This window comes from Syngnathus floridae, chromosome 18 (assembly GCF_059516105.1).
Source record: "Syngnathus floridae isolate MCC-2025c chromosome 18, RoL_Sflo_1.0, whole genome shotgun sequence".
Classification (NCBI taxonomy): domain Eukaryota; kingdom Metazoa; phylum Chordata; class Actinopteri; order Syngnathiformes; family Syngnathidae; genus Syngnathus; species Syngnathus floridae.
This window is the reverse complement of record NC_142430.1, coordinates 8,984,945-9,002,230: the sequence shown is the minus strand read 5'-3', so window position 1 is coordinate 9,002,230 and position 17,286 is coordinate 8,984,945. Positions and strand designations below refer to the sequence as shown.

The following is a 17,286-nucleotide window of genomic DNA, read 5'->3' as shown; positions in this document are numbered from 1 at the left end:
AGTGAAGCATCTGAAAATGTCCTTTGCTCTTGAAAGCGGCTCTCCCCACCCAGCCACCCAGCCACCCGCAGGCTGATCCTCCAAGCGGGGCTTAAAGCCAACCTAATGAGTGTGTAAACGAGTTGCCTTATTGCCAACAAAGGGACGCGCTTCTTTTGTCTCGCGGGGGAATCATCACCTTTTCTCAGTGAAATCTGCCAAGGATTGTCTGCGTGCAACAGGAGGTAAGGATTAAAAGATGTGCGCTGGCCCTTGGAACAAATGGTGAGACGAGCCAGCCAGCCAGCCAGCCAGTCAGCCAGTCAGCCAGCCAAGGGGGCGGGGCCGAGCGACACCCACAATTAAAGATGAACTTTGAGTGAACTAATTTATCTGCGGGTGCGGGAGGAGAAGGTGAAAGGCTGCGCGGACTTCCCGGTTCGCCTATAAAAGGTGCTGAAGGAGCAGCCAGCCGCCTCACTTGGTCGACTGACATTCACCTGAGCGGAGCGGAGCTGCCTACCACGGACCGACATGGCTCTCAGCACACTGCTGGCGACCTTCCTGTGCACCATGGTGCTTCCAGTTCTTCTCTTTCTGGTGGCTGTCAAGCTGTGGGAAGTTTATATGACCCGGGGCAGAGATCCGAAGTGCGCCAGCCCCCTGCCTCCGGGCTCCATGGGTTTGCCTTTCTTCGGGGAGACGCTGCAGCTCATCCTGCAGGTAAGCAATTTACTCCGCTATTAAAAGTTCGCCAATATTAACTATACTTTTTTTTTTAATATTCGTATGGTTGTCCAGAGAAGAAAGTTTCTGCGCATGAAGCGGCAAAAATACGGCTACATCTACCGGACTCACCTCTTCGGGAACCCCACGGTGCGCGTGACCGGGGGCGACAACGTCAGGCAGATTCTCCTGGGGGAACACAAGCTGGTGTCCGTCCAGTGGCCCGCGTCCGTGCGCACCATTCTGGGCTCGGACACGCTGTCAAACGTGCACGGAGCCCTGCACAAAACCAAGAAAAAGGTAAGAATAGCGCATTTGATAAACTATTAACATTTTCATCTATACAATGTAAATATATCAAAATATTAACAAATCATCAGAATCAGTATTTCTACTAAATCAATAAAGTGTGTGTGTGTGTGGGGGGGGGGTATTAAGTCTGATTCCTGTTTTGTAAAGAATTTGATGGAAATGACAACAATCCTGGTGTTGTTTTTTTTCTCCAGGCCATTATGCGGGCATTTTCCAGGGAGGCCTTAGAGCTCTACATCCCAGTTATCCAAGAAGAAGTCCGAGCTGCGGTGAAAGAGTGGCTGGCGAGGGATTCTTGTGTGCTGGTCTACCCAGAAATGAAGCGTCTGATGTTCCGCATCGCCATGAGGATCCTTCTAGGCTTCGAGCCGGAGCAGATTAAGACCGACGAGCGGCAGTTGGTGGAAGCGTTTGAGGAGATGATCAAGAATCTCTTCTCTCTGCCCATTGATGTTCCATTCAGTGGCTTGTACAGGGTAAGAAAAAAAAATGGCGTCTAACCCTGAACCCTACAAATAAATGACGATATGTGCCGTTTTAAACGGTTCTTCTGCTCTGTGTTATTTTTCAGGGTCTTAAAGCTCGAAACTTCATCCATTCCAAGATCGAGGAGAACATCAAGAAGAAGATACAGGAGTCCCAGAAAGACTCCAAACATGGAGATGCTCTGCAGCAACTTATTGACAGCAGCATAAAGAGTGGGGAGACGTTTAGCATGCAGGTAACATAACACAATTATATTTTGGTTGACCTTTAGAAAAATAATACTATTAATTGCTTTTCCACAGGCTATTAAGGAGTCTGCAACAGAACTATTATTCGGGGGCCATGAAACCACTGCCAGCACAGCCACCTCTCTGATTATGTTCCTGGGCCTGAACCCTGAAGTGGTGGACAAACTGAGGCAGGAAGTGATTGACAAGGTAATGAATGTCCTGTTCATGCTGGAATTTTTCTCATGTTAAATTCTTTATATCTCCTTTGTATTCAGGAGGAGGTAGGACTTCATCTCCAGAGTCTGAACATTGAGTCTTTGGAGCAGTTGAAGTATACTGGCTGTGTGATTAAAGAGACACTAAGGATTAATCCTCCTGTCCCTGGAGGCTTCCGAGTGGCGCTCAAGACATTTGAACTCAACGTAAGTTCAAAACCATCGCTATTTTATTTCTATTCTGTCTTCACGACTCACGAGTCAACGTTGCCGTTCCAGGGGTACCAAATTCCCAAAGGTTGGAACGTTATCTACAGTATCTGTGATACCCATGACGTGGCAGATATCTTCCCCAACAAAGAAGACTTCCAGCCGGAGCGCTTCATGACAAAAGCTTCGACAGACTCCTCCAGGTTCCAATACATTCCTTTCGGTGGAGGTTCACGGATGTGTGTGGGAAAAGAGTTCGCCAAGGTCTTGCTGAAGATCTTTCTGGTGGAAGTGGTCACAAAGTGTCACTGTACTCTATTAAACGGGCCACCCATGATGAAAACAGGACCCACTGTTTATCCTGTGGACAATCTGCCAACTAAGTTTACCCACTATGTTCAAAATTAATCCATGTTTTTAAAGCAGGGTAGTTACAAATCAGTTTTTACCGAAAAACAAACCATTTGGAAGCACTCAGGTGTTCAGAGGAAATCATTTGAAACTTGTTTTTTCTGCAGAGGCCTGTACATACTGTAAATATTTGGAAAATGTTTTATACTATGGTATGGTGGACTTGTGTTTGTATATATATATTTTTAAAAGAAGATCAAACTAAACAAGAGGCACTATTTAGACGTCAAAACACTTTAATCAGATCAGTGGTCTATCTTTAGGATGATGTACATAATGTATGTAGAGTTTGTTATATAACTTTTGTATCTTAACGTCAACTTATTTAAGTGATGCTATATTGTATTGGCTTTTTATTTAATAAAAAACTTTTTGCGGATAACTTTTGTGGTGTTCCAAATCAAATGTCAACACTAGCAAACTTAAAAAAATTATAATTTTCAACATCTTAAGATGTTTCATGATCGTGTGCACAGATTGCAGGTGGGCCTGAGGCCATACATTCCTTTATCAATAAATTGAGAGGAAAAAGAAAATAAGGAGAAATCTGGAATCCATAGAAGTAGACAAAGCAAAGCAAGAGGGGCTGATGACCCTGGCAGATGATCAGACCGAGGGTGAAACAGAGTTCAGACTGATCAGTTCACTTTCAGGCCACTGAACCAATACAGACCTCCAGTGGAACAGCAGAAATGCTCTACACTGCATTGGTGTCAAACCCGAGGCCCGGGGGCTATATGTGGCCCACCACATCCATTTCTGTGGCCCGCAAAAACAAATCGTGCAACGACTTCACGTGTCAATACTGAGATTATAAATTGTCTTCACTTTTAAAAAAATGATTAGTGCCATTCATCTTTTTAAAATACACCCCTGCTCTCCAGCATAGATCAGGGGTGGGCACTCCCGGTCCTGGAGGTTTTCTATGTCACCCTGTTGCAACACACCTGAATTAAATGGTCAGATAATTACTAGCAAGGTCCGCAGAAGCTGGAGTGTCCCTCAAGGTCAGAGATAAAACTATATTTCTCCTTAAAGTGTAGATGATTTCCTGCCATATATATATATAACCAGGCACAGCAAAGGCATGTTGATGGCCTAATTCTCAAGTTGTTTTTCTTTGCGCTGCCATTGTGATTTGCCTCCTTCCACTCCATGACGACTACCTAGCATTGTACTCTTGTCCATGGCCCATGTTTATGACTGTGCTTCTTGCAATGATTGGATCCACCAACGTTGAACTCTTGTACTTTTGCAAGTCATTGTGGATAGGAGTTTCAGCTTAATGCCAAAATTGTGACGGTAAATTGCAGTTGACACCTTTATGTCCTGCTATCCTATCCCCGCAGGTCCCGGCCCTTGAACGATGTGAGTGAACTTTTCTGAACTTTGCCTCTAATTTTCACTCGAAAGCACATCAGTTTCCTTCCATTGTTCCCTGTCACTCGGTGAGGACAAAAATTTGCAGGGCAAGAGCATTTTTGTCAAAATTTGTGACTATTGTCATGAACTCACAGTATTGTGTGAAAGACCAAAAGTCATCTACAGTAAATGATTGTAAATATAATGCAGGTAAAGCCTTTTTTTTTTTTATTGTTAGGCTACTCTAGTATACAACACAAATGTTTCGGGTGAGCCACACAGTTACTATGGATAGCAGCAAAAGTTTTCAAACAAAGTTTCAGCTATTTCCCCCTTTTTTTGTCTTCAAAGGCATTGCTTAAAGATAACAACCAAAAATGCATATAATCTTTGTAGCACAAAGTCTCCGAATACTAGATTGAATCTAATCTCAGGCATTTATGATGCAAGTCTAGCATTTGATCTGGATCACGGGGTGGAGTATTCGGAATTCTGTCTGAATTGTAACGTAGTGAACTTGATTGCATGAATAAGGTCATTGAGACATAATCAATTTATGGCATCGGTAATAGGGAAGCCATTGTAATTCAATTGGAGTGTCAATTCCTAAAAGCACATTACCATGGTGTTTACTGGCTCAGCGGTCCCTGCTGTGGACTAATATGAGTGCTCGATAAGACATGCTAATGGTGTCGTTAGCATGGTTGTTAGTGTCTCACTGTGATTATTCATAATTGAAGAGCTGAGAGTTGTCTGTTGACAAGTTCATCAGGTTAGCTGGAGGTCAGCATCCTGGAGGGAGGGGGGCGAGGGGGGGTTAAATCAACACTTATATCTTTCATCATATTACCAAAAGTGTATGTTTATGCAATTGCCTCTAATCAATACAATTAGTCTATTTTTCTTTTTAATATGAGAGGGAGAATTTCATGTATAGAAGTTTTTTTCCCCCCGCTTTGCCAAGTTACCAAAACGAGCCTTATTTGCATCTCCTTAGTAAGCCTTCCATAATTTAACACCCCCCCCCCGACAGTTTTTCTTTAAGCTCATTACTGTAGTTAATAAGATAATTAACCACCTTGTTGACACTGGCTATACCTTTTCAAGTTCAAATTTACAATGCTATTGTAATGCTGATTCGAGATAGCTCTTTGTTAGCATTGTGATCATGTATTTTGATTTTCACACTTTTATTGTTATATTACCACAAGGCCTCTAATTTACACATAAGTGGAAAAAAATAGATTTTCCTACAATTACTAACGTTGAAGAGGCAGACTTTCCACATTCAAAGCACATTGCACTGGGGGGGCTTGATGGAACAATGGGGAAATCCTCTTTGTCACTGTTGTTCGAGTCAGCAGGGATTGCAGAGTACAGATTTTTCGGACTCAAACATACTCTGCCAAGTTCAAAAGTTCAACACAAACTTGAACCCATGTCAATGAGCCTTGAAGCATGCCGAGGAGGCCGACAGACTATTCTTGGAAAATAGCAGCAGTTCAGGATGAGATCATGGTGAGGGTAATATGCAATGATCTGATAAAGAGGTCATCAGGGAGGCAATGAAAAACACTCGAGCACACTGCACAAGTGCAATAAACCAGGGTCAGCAAATACACGTGCAAAGTGCATAACACATTTCTCAATGCCTTCGGAGGAATATCATTATTTTATTTGGAGAATAATCCAGGTGTTCTCAGAACACATAAAACAAACAGTGTTTAGATTTAATGCATTCTTCTTTGAGAAATAAAAGAAAATATTTTTACAATAGCAACTCCATAGTGTCCATTCAAAAATACAGTATATTTTTTTTATATTGGTTTCAGAGTGCATTTCCTCATTATTTCACGGAAAAACATAATCAAAAGCGTTATCAATAGATTTAATCTAAAATACAAAACAAAACAATTTTGCATCCTCATTTGAAATGAGAAAAGATTAGACTTGTCCGAGCAAGTGATAAGGTCAGAGAGGTCACGTCACCCCACCTTTACAATGTTTCCTGACTTTATTGTGCCTTGGCACCGTCAAAAAGATCTAAAAGACAATAAAAGGAAAAAGACACAGACAACAATCGCCGCTGATGCTGTTAACGTCTCCCGAGCGTCATTTACATCCAAACGCCACACCCTGCCTCATAAACTCTGATAAGACACTCTGATGTCTTATTAAGGTGACACAGTTCCGTAATGGTCACCAAGAGTCTATTATCAGGCCATTTATTATTTCCTTGTCCAAGTAGTTTCCTTTTTTTTGCGTAATTCAGTACGTGTACATGCATCAACCTATAATTACTGTACTGTTTATGATCAGGCCACAGAGAGGACAGAGGATTTAACATGTCCATGTCACATTTCAGTGCTTTGATGCGGGCAAAAAGAAAAGAAAAAAGGGCCTTTGTTTCAACGCTTACCCTAATTTAGCAGTCCATCAACCTGACAAAAGACAAATAAAATCGACACACGCTTTTAAGTTTATAGACATTCACTGAGTTTTTAAATCTCAGTTGCTTGGATGTTATATTTCTAATTATTATCATTTTGCAAGAGCAATCAAATGCAACTAAGATCTATTTATTGCCACTTTGGTGGTACACACTAGCAAACTGCACATGCAATAAAAGTCTTATTATGGGATAGTGGTCAGAGTATTTAAGAGGGAGCTTGAAACAATTCCAAGAAATGCCTGTGTTGCCATCGCAGGTTACCACAGAAACATGCACCTGTTGGTCTTTAGAAGACTCCCATATTTATGGTCAGTCAAATTTGGGGAAATGCTCAGATACTCAATGAATTTGTGGGGTTGACTAATGAAGCAAAGCGAAGTATGGGCGAAAACACGCCAGAGTAGGCGTGAAAGAATGCTGGAGGCCTGGAATGCATTTAGAGGTTACCCTCGAAAAGACTCGCTGCTCAGGGTGGAAGGGCACACACACCAAGATGGAAAACAAGTCTGGTGGAAGTTCAGAAAAGGTGCAGCAGATTGACAGACACATGGGAGTCATATCCTGACATGTCGGCAAATCTCTGTCTTTCTGATTCTGAATTTCAAGTTGGTTCAGGTTGCTGGTGGAACTTTGTGGAGATATTTATGTTTTCTTTTTTTTACTTTTTTAACAGTACTATAGCTACTAGCGAGTTGTTTTGTTTTGCAGCAGTAGCAATACTCTAAATGTCAGACTGAAAATAAAAATTGGAGGTCCAGACATTGGAGAAGTTCAGACCTGGCACGAGACGTGTTCTTCCTTTGCATTTGGTGGGACCGCCCCCTCATACTATGCAACAGTGGAGGAAGGGAACCCCAACCACTGGTATTCGGTGGAGACACATTATGGTTACAGGTGTGACTGAGTCACAATTTCACATACACACACACACAAAGTCACATCTCCCTGCAAAGCCACCCACCCACTTATAAAAATTCCCATTTGTGTAAACACATTTTTTCCTCTGTTGACTTAGTGTTTTCCCATGATTAATCATATTGACGGATTTCTACTTGTCAAGTGTCAGCTTTTCTGGAGATGAGTAAATGTGATTGACAGAAAGAGGGCAGTAGATGAATTTTTTTTGTCCTGTTATGTAAAGACAGTTGCTTCCTGTATGGGATATGGAGATGTCTCACGTTTTCCAAATCATTCACAATATTGTTAAACTTGGTTTATGCGAAACACGTCTGCACGTACTGTCATTGTTGATTGCTCTGACTGCGTTGTCCTCAACCTTCTCAAATATGACAGCTCGGGAATTTCACAGAACTCTCATAGGTTAGTCGTGTGAACAAGAGAGCCCAGCTGTTGAAGATGATGGAGGAGACTCTGTTGTGGATCTGTTTGTCAGGAAGTCCAAAATTCTGTTCCCCAGTCATGGACTCATCCAAATGTAGAATGTAGAGCTTTTGCACCAGAGTTGATGTTAAGCTACCTTTTTGGAATGTGGGAGGAGACCTGGAGAATGTGCAAACTCAACTGCAGGAACGACGGAGCTTGGATTTGACCCTTTGACCTCATAATTTCATCTACTACTCATATGAGCTGTCCTTTTGACCTCTCAATCAAGTTTCTGTGGAGGAGAAACTTCTCTGTCATGTTTTGAGGGTTTTTTTTGTCCTTGTGAGTCCAGTTTTACTCATATATTTTTAAATAAATTGTTTTAACCCTTAACCCATAACTTAATACCAGACAGTGGGGGGGGGGACCAGTAAGTTTATGGGGTGGGGTGGGGGCATGGCCACCCCCTGGTGGTGTTATTGTCAGCTTCCATCGCCACCACTCGAGTGTAGCCGTCGTTGGCCTGTTTTCGTGAGCACCAAAATGTGTCCCTCCTTGATACTTTATGAGGAATAGCCTTTAAAAATAATAATAGAGGCTTCATATTCACTCACATGCATGACTGGTGTCATTTTATTGTCTTGTTCAGTCTGCTAACTTCCTGTCACTGTCACAAGATTTATAAACTAAAGGAATTGAGTCTAGCAGTATGTTTGCTGTCAAGTTAAAATGCAATCGAAGACTTTTTGTTGTGTAGAATTTTTTAAAAAACGTCCCGTGCTCCTTTCCATCCATCCACATATCCATCAATGTTGCAAGTAGCAGCAGCACAGGGCACAAAGTGTGTGAGTTGTCGTAAAACGGTGTGATGAATCTACCTAATTAATCAGACTTGTCAGTGTGAGAATGAACTATTGGCCTTTAATGAGCAATAAATACAGGTTAGCAGGACAGAGGTTGACCACAGGTCTTCTGTGTGTTTGTGCAGTAGTGCGTGGCTTTTACTGCCCTCATTAGACACAAATCAGGATTGTTCCTCATCTCATCATATATGAACCGCAATCAAATCAAATCTGTGCCCACTCCGAATAGATTTGGATGCATTCTTTTTCTTTTGACTGATTTTCCAGCTGGATCATTCTCCTCATCTCATCTGTCCACGCCTGTCTCGGCGAGACAGCGGTCACCTTTTAGCCCGGGGAACGGCTCAAGCCTCGGTCCTACCTCCCACTGAGATGACAGGGTCAAAAGCGATTCAACCCAGGAAGTGATTTTCCGCCCTTCACACACGTGAAGAGCTCAGCGTGATGGTTACATATGAAAACATGACAGTACTTTCTTATCATCGATATTTCAGGCAAATGTTTTGAATGAATGGGGTGGTAAGAATGAAAGTCCACAAAATGGAAAGAAATGAGGGCAGAGAGGAGAGGAGCAATACATAATACGATCGACCTCTGACTGAACTCACAAGTGAACTTCTGCCTCCATGTACTCTAGTTAACCTGAGTCCGTGTCTCTGGCTGTCACACACACACACACACACACACACACACACACACACACACACACACACACACACACACACACACACACACACACACACACTGGCATATACATCTACTTCCTGGCTTCGCCTGGACTCATATTCTTCCCGCATTGAAAATACAAGCGAGTGTGAAAGGAGGCATCATAGCTTCCAGCCCGGTGAAGGTGTGTGACAAGTTGTTTTGTTTTGTCAACTCTGCTTAGTCCTCCCGGGGTCATTATTATTTGGCTGCTAAATGCTCCACCATGTTCACCAGCTTGTCGCTAACTTTGTCTGTTTGCCATTTGGTGCTGAGGTAAAGTGAGCAGTGTTTTTACAAGGCTCCATTATGAGAAAACGACGCAAGCTAATATGTAGCACAGCTAATACACACTGATTGTTTTTTTGTGGAATATAAAAAACAGGCAAACTCCAACTACTTCAGAAAACTGTGACTTGAGACTTGACTCCCGTTTTCATGACATCATTCTACCAAAATGGAGATTTCAGGTGTTCTGCAACTGATATATGTAGTCTGTTCTCTTTTTCTTTGCTCTCTCTCTCTCTCTCTCTTTCTCATCATATACAAAAATGAGGGTATCGGATTCATGCGTAGAAGTGGGAGGGTCGTTGAAAGGACAGAAACACGCAGGCAGTCTCTCGTCTGCCCTTAACTTAAACCTCCCCCCACCCAAACATACACACACACACACACACCTCTTCTCCTCTCGTTCCCCTCTGCCCTCAACTTAAACCCTCACCCCGATCTTACCCCAGCCATTTCTTCCCCCTCCACAGTCGTCGCCCCATTACCTATCACCCGACTCATTTACATATACTGACATCATTAGAAATGCCCTGCTATCTTCAACATAGGTGAATCGAGGCAAACACACAAAGAAATGTTTCTCTGCGGCCAAAGGTTTTGCAGGGTCACTTGGTCAGTGAGAAGCACCTGTGGTTGACTTTTACAAGGTGCAAACACATCGACCAAATGGAAGATTGCAGCATGCACGTTGTCCAACAAACGCATGTACACACTTAGAGCCAGCTGCCCTGTGCGAGTTCATGATGGTGACGACACGGCAGGGGGCTCTGACCTCCACACACTGCAATCGGATGGAGGAGCAGGAGCAGGAGCAGGAGCAGGAGCAGGAGCAGGAGCAGGAGCAGGAGGCCTCGGCGTGTGTCTGATGTTGAACTTTATTCCAGGCCTCACTGTCCGTTTAACTCACAACAGAGGGTCACACGTTGTATTTTTTCAATTTAAACAATTTAATTGAAGCAGGCAAACATCTATATATACAGTGTGTGAATTTTTTTTAACATCTTAGCATAGTTTCCCCACTTTAAACATAAAAAAGACTTATATTATATCATAATTTGTATATAATTATGATGATAAGTGTGTGTGGTCTGTGCCATTCTGCAGGTCCATGTGTATTGTATTGGTTGTCGTTGGTCTGTCAGTTTCGCCTTTGGGCTCAGACAGGGAGGAGCAGCAGGAAGCTGCCCGCTGTCGACACACACGATTTATGACACCTTGTCTTTCTTTGAAGAAATGCTCCTGTTCTGTTTGTACACACTGACTGCTCAAGCCACTCCAACATACTCACTGGGAATAGCAATGACTGGCATCACTCACTGTCAAATTTCCACTCAAACTCTTCCACTGAACATTTCTGTATGTGTGCAATGTACACGTAAAAAAAAAAGAGTTCATTTTGAAATGATGTTTAAAAACTGTTGTCAAAATCTTGAGTACCTGTTTATACTGGGGTTTACATTACAACTGACCTAAAGCTGAACCCTGAAGACACATCCAGTCTTTATTTTTCGGATGTGCACGCTCACACACATGCACGAAGTTAATGGATTATTGTGTTAAAAACCCATTAACACAGAGACATAAATGTAAAAAGGAAGTTGCAGAAAACAGCATCAAATAGCACAGTTGAGTTCGTATGAGGCTACGGAATAAATAAATAAAATAGAAAATAATAAGGTAGTTAGAGCGGAATAAAAAAAAAGGGAGAAAAGGAAGAATAAGAAAGAAGAGCTGGAGAATGACCTCTGCCTGAACTCAGTGGTGAACTTCTGCCTCCATGTACTCCAGTTAACCTATCACACACACTAACATGCACGCCCGCACACACAATCTCAAACACACACACACACAGAGTTTAGACTTATATAATGGGGAGCAGGTTTAATATGTGTTTCCAGTTAAGCTTTGGAAGAATGAATGGGCGCTGATCGCAGTATTAGTCATGTCAGCAGTGACTCCTGTCCCTCTCTTCCTCACCCACTCTCACACAACATATACAAGAGCACACATATATTTGATTTATCTTATGCTTATTTTAATTTGCTGCAAATGGAGAATTTAACATTCCTGAGGTGATTTTACTTTGACTGATATATTGAGAATGTAAACACTCAGTGTTTAGGGTTCAAAAGTAGGACATGTCCAGGAAAAAGAGGACTATTTGAGTGTCTTTTATGCGTATTTACTAAATTATCACAACTAGTGTTGTATGCATGATGTGGGCGTGTCTTTTCTGACGCGCTTTTTGGTGACTTGAATTGAGCTTTCTCGGCTACCGTACACTTCCGCTTCAGCGAGCAGCTAGCTCTTCTGGTTGTTACCATTTGGGGTTTTGAGTGAGTCATGTCAACTTTTTCCAAGCTCTTTTATTTGCTGTATGTATGTAAATGCGTACATGTAAACAATGACATGAAAGGAGAATCATTGTTAGTCGTTACGCCCGTGGAAACTCGCTTGCTCTCGTGAAACAAGAGGTGGAGCGTTAGCTAGCACGCCCACAAGCAGCACTCACTCAGCTGTCAATCAATGGATAATCAACGAAAGCGTTTGACTTCAACGTTGGTTTTTCTGTTTTTCCACGTCCAAACTTGAAGACTGGAGGCTCCACGTCGGCTGCTGGTCGTCTATCTGCATATCTCGAAAGGTACCTCCCCATTTTTCATGTAGCATTATGCCTCTGGTGACTAGCAAAGTGGACCTTGTCCTGTTGATTATTTGGGCCACAGTAAAAAGAAACAAAATAATTGCTCTACAGTCGTTAAAGTTACATGTCAGTGGAAGAAATATAGTTTAGAAAAATGTACTTGCATTTTAACTTAAGTATATTTTTTATCATAGTTGGCACTCGTGAAAAGTGAAAGTGTACCACTTTGTTCTTCAAATATAATATAATATATAATTCTAAAAAAAAATTGTGTAAGTTATGTTAGTTGGTAGTGTTATGTGCTTGAGGAGCTGATGTGCGATGTCATATTGTCATGGCACACCAGGCAGAAGGTGAGCACATGTAAGCAGCTGACATCTCTTACAAAACCTAAGTGCCAGCTACTGCACAATATCATCATCATCATCACCACACTGGTCTAGATGTGTTTTTTGATGACATTGAAGCAAACCAAGTTAGTCAGAAACATATATTTAACTGACTTGGTTTGTGTCAGTGTCATGGAAAAACTTGTCCAAATGTGACTGGTGGTGGTGTTGCTGTGCAGTACCTGGCACTTAGGTTTTGTCCCAGTGAGAGACGTTTGCACTGTTTGCATGTGCTCACCTTCCCCCTAGTGGCTGCCACGAGAAGTGACATCATACCTGAGCTCATCAAGCACTTAAGCTGCTTCCATGCATTTAGGCAGGGCCTTTTCAAACTGCTTTTCTGTTCAATAGATTGTGCAAGTGGAATGTGAGTCTTTGTGATTTATGAGCAAATTTGTTCATTTGAAGTCTTTCATGCTTGGTGGTCACTGCATTGGCAAAGTACTGTTTCAAGTCTTGAGGTGGCCACTTCCAAACCTAAGTGTCCACTACTATGCACGCAAGTTTTCAGCCTTGAGGTGAGTGTCACTGCAACAGAGCCAAGTCTTTGCTGCTTCTCTCTGTGTCTCCACATGAGTCAAAGTGATGCAATTGTACAATTGCAGTCACTTTGAGTCATGTGGAGACCGAGAGAAGCAGTCAAAGACTTGGCTCTGTTCAGTGGCTGAAGGCAAACACTCAACTTCAAGCTGGAAAAAGCCTTCCAAAACCTAAGTGCCACTTTGCCCGCCTCCTAACTCTGCCCAATTTCAGATCGGCCAATCACGACTCGGCTCAAAATTTGCATAACCACGCCCACTTTCTGACAGCCAATCAGAATGCAGCATTTGCACATCTGACCAATCAGAATGCTTCATTTTAAGTAGACCACGCCCACTAAAATGCCAACCAATCGCATGGCACCTCATTTGCATACCCACGCCCACTTTTTGACCAACCACAGCCTTTTATTCTCATTGCTCCACCCAGTTTTTGAGCTCTCAGCCAATCATGAAGCAGTATTCCAGTCTTGATTCCGCCCCATTTCTCAAAAAATTTCACCAGAAAAAAAAATCCGTAAAAAAAAATCCAGAAATTTTTGGGGTAGGGAAAAAATAAAAATAAAAAAAAAGTTCCTAAAGAATATTTTGTTTTAAAGTTATAATTGAAAATGAAGAGTTGAAAGTTTGTGTTATTTGTAATAAAGCTTTATTTCTTTTGCAGAGTAAACATTCAATCACAACAAAGTAACAAGTTGGATGGTAGTCTGCTCGTTGCCGAGTGGTGAAGTGGTCGGCCAGAGGGACGAGTAGTTAAGTGGTCGGCCAGAGGGACGAGTGGTGAAGTGGTCGGCCAGAGGGACGAGTGGTGAAGTGGTCGGCCAGAGGAACGAGTGGTGAAGTGGTTGGCCAGTGGGACGAGTGTCACTCCATGCCTGGACCTGAGACAAAGAGATTGTAAGTAAGTCAACGTTTTGTGCAATGAGGACCATATAAAGTGCCTCACTTCTCAGGTTACCTTAGAGCTGAGGCAGCAATAAGAAGACAGAAGTGTTGCTGGTATGCAGCTTGGCTCTGGTACTCAGCTTGCGCTACGAGCAGGAACTTGATGGTGCTCCACCCTGGTCACAAAAACAACTGATTCAAATTTTGAAACATGTTTGCTAAAATGAAATTTATTTCCTTCTCTCACCAGCAGAGGGCTCTTCAGGCAGCACGGATCCAGGTGAATGAGCTCACAGTAGTTGTGGCTGAAGACAAACTGGCAGGCTTTGCGGACCAGAATTTGTCACCTCTGCCTGTAAAGAAAAAAGTTACATTGACACAAAAACACCATTTAAGTTAACTGGTTTTATTTTTAACTGTAGAGTGGAAGCAGCTAGTTGCTGGTGCACATGCAGAGTTCCTGAAATGTTGCTAAGACTCTCCAGGGTGGACACCTGTACACAACACAAACAAGGGACCCATCAAGCTTCCATTTAGTACATTTTATTAGCGTGTTAACTCTGAAAATGGAGACAAGCATGGTTTGGGAGGGCTTTTACCTTTGGCCAGCAGGTGGCAGATTTTCCAACTGCATCCTTACTGGAAAGGTCTCTGCAGGAAGAGGGAGGCATAAAAAATAAAGCAGGTAAGTGCTTTTAAACAATGCCAAGTGTGTAATAAGTTGTCACCTGTCAGCATGTTGATGATGCCACAGGTTCAAAACCTGTCAGCTGTTCACCAGTAAATGCAGAAACCTGGTCTTTTAGCCCCACCTGGTGGACAAAAGAAGATAAAACATGCTGAAATGTTTGACGCACGCGTCCAAATGTTTGACATGTGTCAAACATTTGGACGCGTGCGTGTTTCACCAGTGAGGAATGGAGGGCAGCACCGGACGTCTCTCCAACCACAGCTCGCTGGTCTGAAAGACACGGTAACGTTACAACCATTTTGCTTTTACATTTTCACCCTAACAAGCAAATTGAGCAAGAGTAGACCTGCAAGTGTCTCATGAAGCCATGCGAGGACTGCAAGGCGGCCATTTTGGACCCTGCAGACAAAAGGAAAAGAGCAAATGTTTGCTTTAATCAATTTGATAAGATGCCTTGCTAATAAAAATATTTTTGCCATTTTGCAGTCAATCTCCCTGTGTTCCAGATGCAAGCCTGTGGACAGAAAAGACAAGACAATTAGAAGCAGTCGATTGAAAGAGTTGACTTTAAAACTCACAGAAAGTCGGCCATGACGGGCTCGTTTTGAGGATTTGCACCTGCAGACAGAAAGTAGACAATTAACACGAATGCATCGAAATACCCGTTTCAGTCATTCTCTGGTGGATTTCTGCAAACGCTGCTTTGTCTACTTACCTTCGGCCAAACGGCGCTGTCGTCCAGACGTTGCTAAATGTTTGTGCAAAAATTGAATTGGTGATCTTTCCACACGGTGCGTGCTTCAGTTTTCAAAATGTACTTACCCGCCGTTAAATGCTTCAATTGTTTGGTTGCACGCCAAATAAATGCGTTTAAGTGGTCGTTGGAGCTGTTAACTGCTAACGCTAGCTTCTGCAAACTTTTGAGCTTGCACGCTTGCAAGATGGAAGCACGCCCAAAGTGCAACTAGACGCTGAAAGAGAGCAAAAGCAGTTAGTTTTTAAAGGTTAACAAAAGTTGTACACCCACCTTGTCACTTTTATACGCTGTTGTGGAGCCGGCGTCGCAGGTGGACCAGAGCAACGTGGCTCTCGCTGTCAGTGGTGAGTGCTCGAATGGGTGTCGCGTTCTTGACGCCTTTTATACTCTTTTTGTGATGACGTCATTAGAAGAAGAAGGAAAAAAAGAAAAAAAAACCCTTTCAAACAGGTGCTCGTGCGAGAGAAAAACTGCAAAGACAAATCTTGGGAGTGTTCGGGCATCGAACCAGCACCGTTATCTTCAGAGGCAATGGTCTTATCCCCTCGACCATTGTCCGTTGGTCGTGGCAGAAAGAATTTTTTCTATTATCCCAAATCATGAAGCTATCTTCAGGAAAGGTTCAGAGTATCCTTCAATTACAACCATTTGACATCGTCGTTTAAGATCTCGACTGGCCGGATGGTTAAAACTTTTGCCTTGAGTTTGGGAGAGGCGGGTTCGAATCTTGCATGTCGCTCTATTTATTTGAAAATGATGCACGGAGCGAGTGTCGAACCCGAGGCTGCTGGACACCAACCCAAGTCGAGAACCACTCAACTATTTTGATGATGAAATTTTCGAAGTTTTCTTATGTATTTATAGAATACGTTTCAAAAATAGATAAAATTTGTAAAATCAAGACACACATATAGATCACCAAGTGGTCTAGTGGTTAAAGTTTTTGCCTTATGTTCCGGAGAACCGAGTTCGAATCTCACGCTATTCAAACTTTAGCTTAAAGTCCGCTTCGTGTGGGGCTCGAACCATGGTCTCTCGAACACCGGGTAAAGTGATAAACCATTCTGCCATTTTGGCGGGGAAATCCGGCCGTTTTTTTTGGTAGTCTATTGCACAGAGAGGACGCCTGGTCGCGAAAAGGAAAAATTGACATGCTCATTTTACGCTGGGTTACATACAAGTGAATGGGGGCACTGCCATCTCGCGGTAGCTTGGCGTCCTTACATGAACCGCTTCATAAACTAGAGTCAAAACTTCTATGTTTAATATCGTACGACGTACGTATTTATTTAATTCTGCTTATGTGATGATCTTTTAAACTAAACAAATGTATAGTAAACTACTCATATGTTTAAGTTCTGATAACCATATTGTAACTGAAATGGAAATGTATTTTCATTAAAGAAGGAGCAATGATGAAATGGAAATGGACATGGTCATTTTACACCGGGTTACATACAAGTGAATGGGGGCACTGCCATCTTGTGGTAGGTTAGCGTCATGACATGAACCACTTTATTGACGCTAGTCAAAACCCCATTAATTAAATTATATAAAATTATAATATTTAATGAAAATAATGATAACAATATATATATATAAAATACTAATAATAATAATAATTAATCAAATCTATACAGAAATTATCACTATAAATCATTATATAAATTATATATATATATATATATATATATATATATATATATATATATATATATACAAAATTATTATTTTATATTATTATTATCATTAAATATTGTAATTTCACATAATTTAATTAATATAATATTAATTGAATTAACATAGTGTATAAATTAAT

General features: G+C 42.0%; 1 protein-coding gene and 2 long non-coding RNA genes across 3 annotated transcripts; 2 read left to right on the top strand and 1 right to left on the bottom strand.

Moving 5' to 3' along the window:
* The first annotated feature begins 368 nt into the window (after positions 1 to 368).
* Positions 369 to 2,951, top strand: cyp26a1 (cytochrome P450, family 26, subfamily A, polypeptide 1). Its single transcript, XM_088360823.1, has 7 exons — positions 369 to 702; positions 781 to 1,005; positions 1,212 to 1,493; positions 1,589 to 1,738; positions 1,806 to 1,940; positions 2,009 to 2,155; positions 2,228 to 2,951. The coding sequence occupies exons 1-7, from the start codon at positions 514 to 516 to the stop codon at positions 2,564 to 2,566; spliced, it is 1,467 nt and encodes a 488-aa protein (XP_088216949.1). The 5' UTR covers positions 369 to 513; the 3' UTR covers positions 2,567 to 2,951.
* Positions 2,952 to 3,535: 584 nt separating this feature from the next.
* On the top strand, positions 3,536 to 11,145 carry LOC148382910 (uncharacterized). Its single transcript, XR_015854100.1, has 3 exons — positions 3,536 to 3,576; positions 3,919 to 3,937; positions 10,280 to 11,145. It is a non-coding gene; the product is annotated as an uncharacterized LOC148382910 (long non-coding RNA).
* Positions 11,146 to 13,760: 2,615 nt separating this feature from the next.
* Positions 13,761 to 16,538, bottom strand: LOC148382909 (uncharacterized). Its single transcript, XR_015854222.1, has 13 exons — positions 16,494 to 16,538; positions 15,533 to 15,545; positions 15,426 to 15,468; positions 15,289 to 15,328; positions 15,209 to 15,224; positions 15,057 to 15,112; positions 14,928 to 14,980; positions 14,748 to 14,831; positions 14,619 to 14,670; positions 14,437 to 14,513; positions 14,267 to 14,372; positions 14,093 to 14,195; positions 13,761 to 14,015 (listed from the first exon to the last, which is right to left on the bottom strand). It is a non-coding gene; the product is annotated as an uncharacterized LOC148382909 (long non-coding RNA).
* Between the last annotated feature and the right edge of the window lie 748 nt (positions 16,539 to 17,286).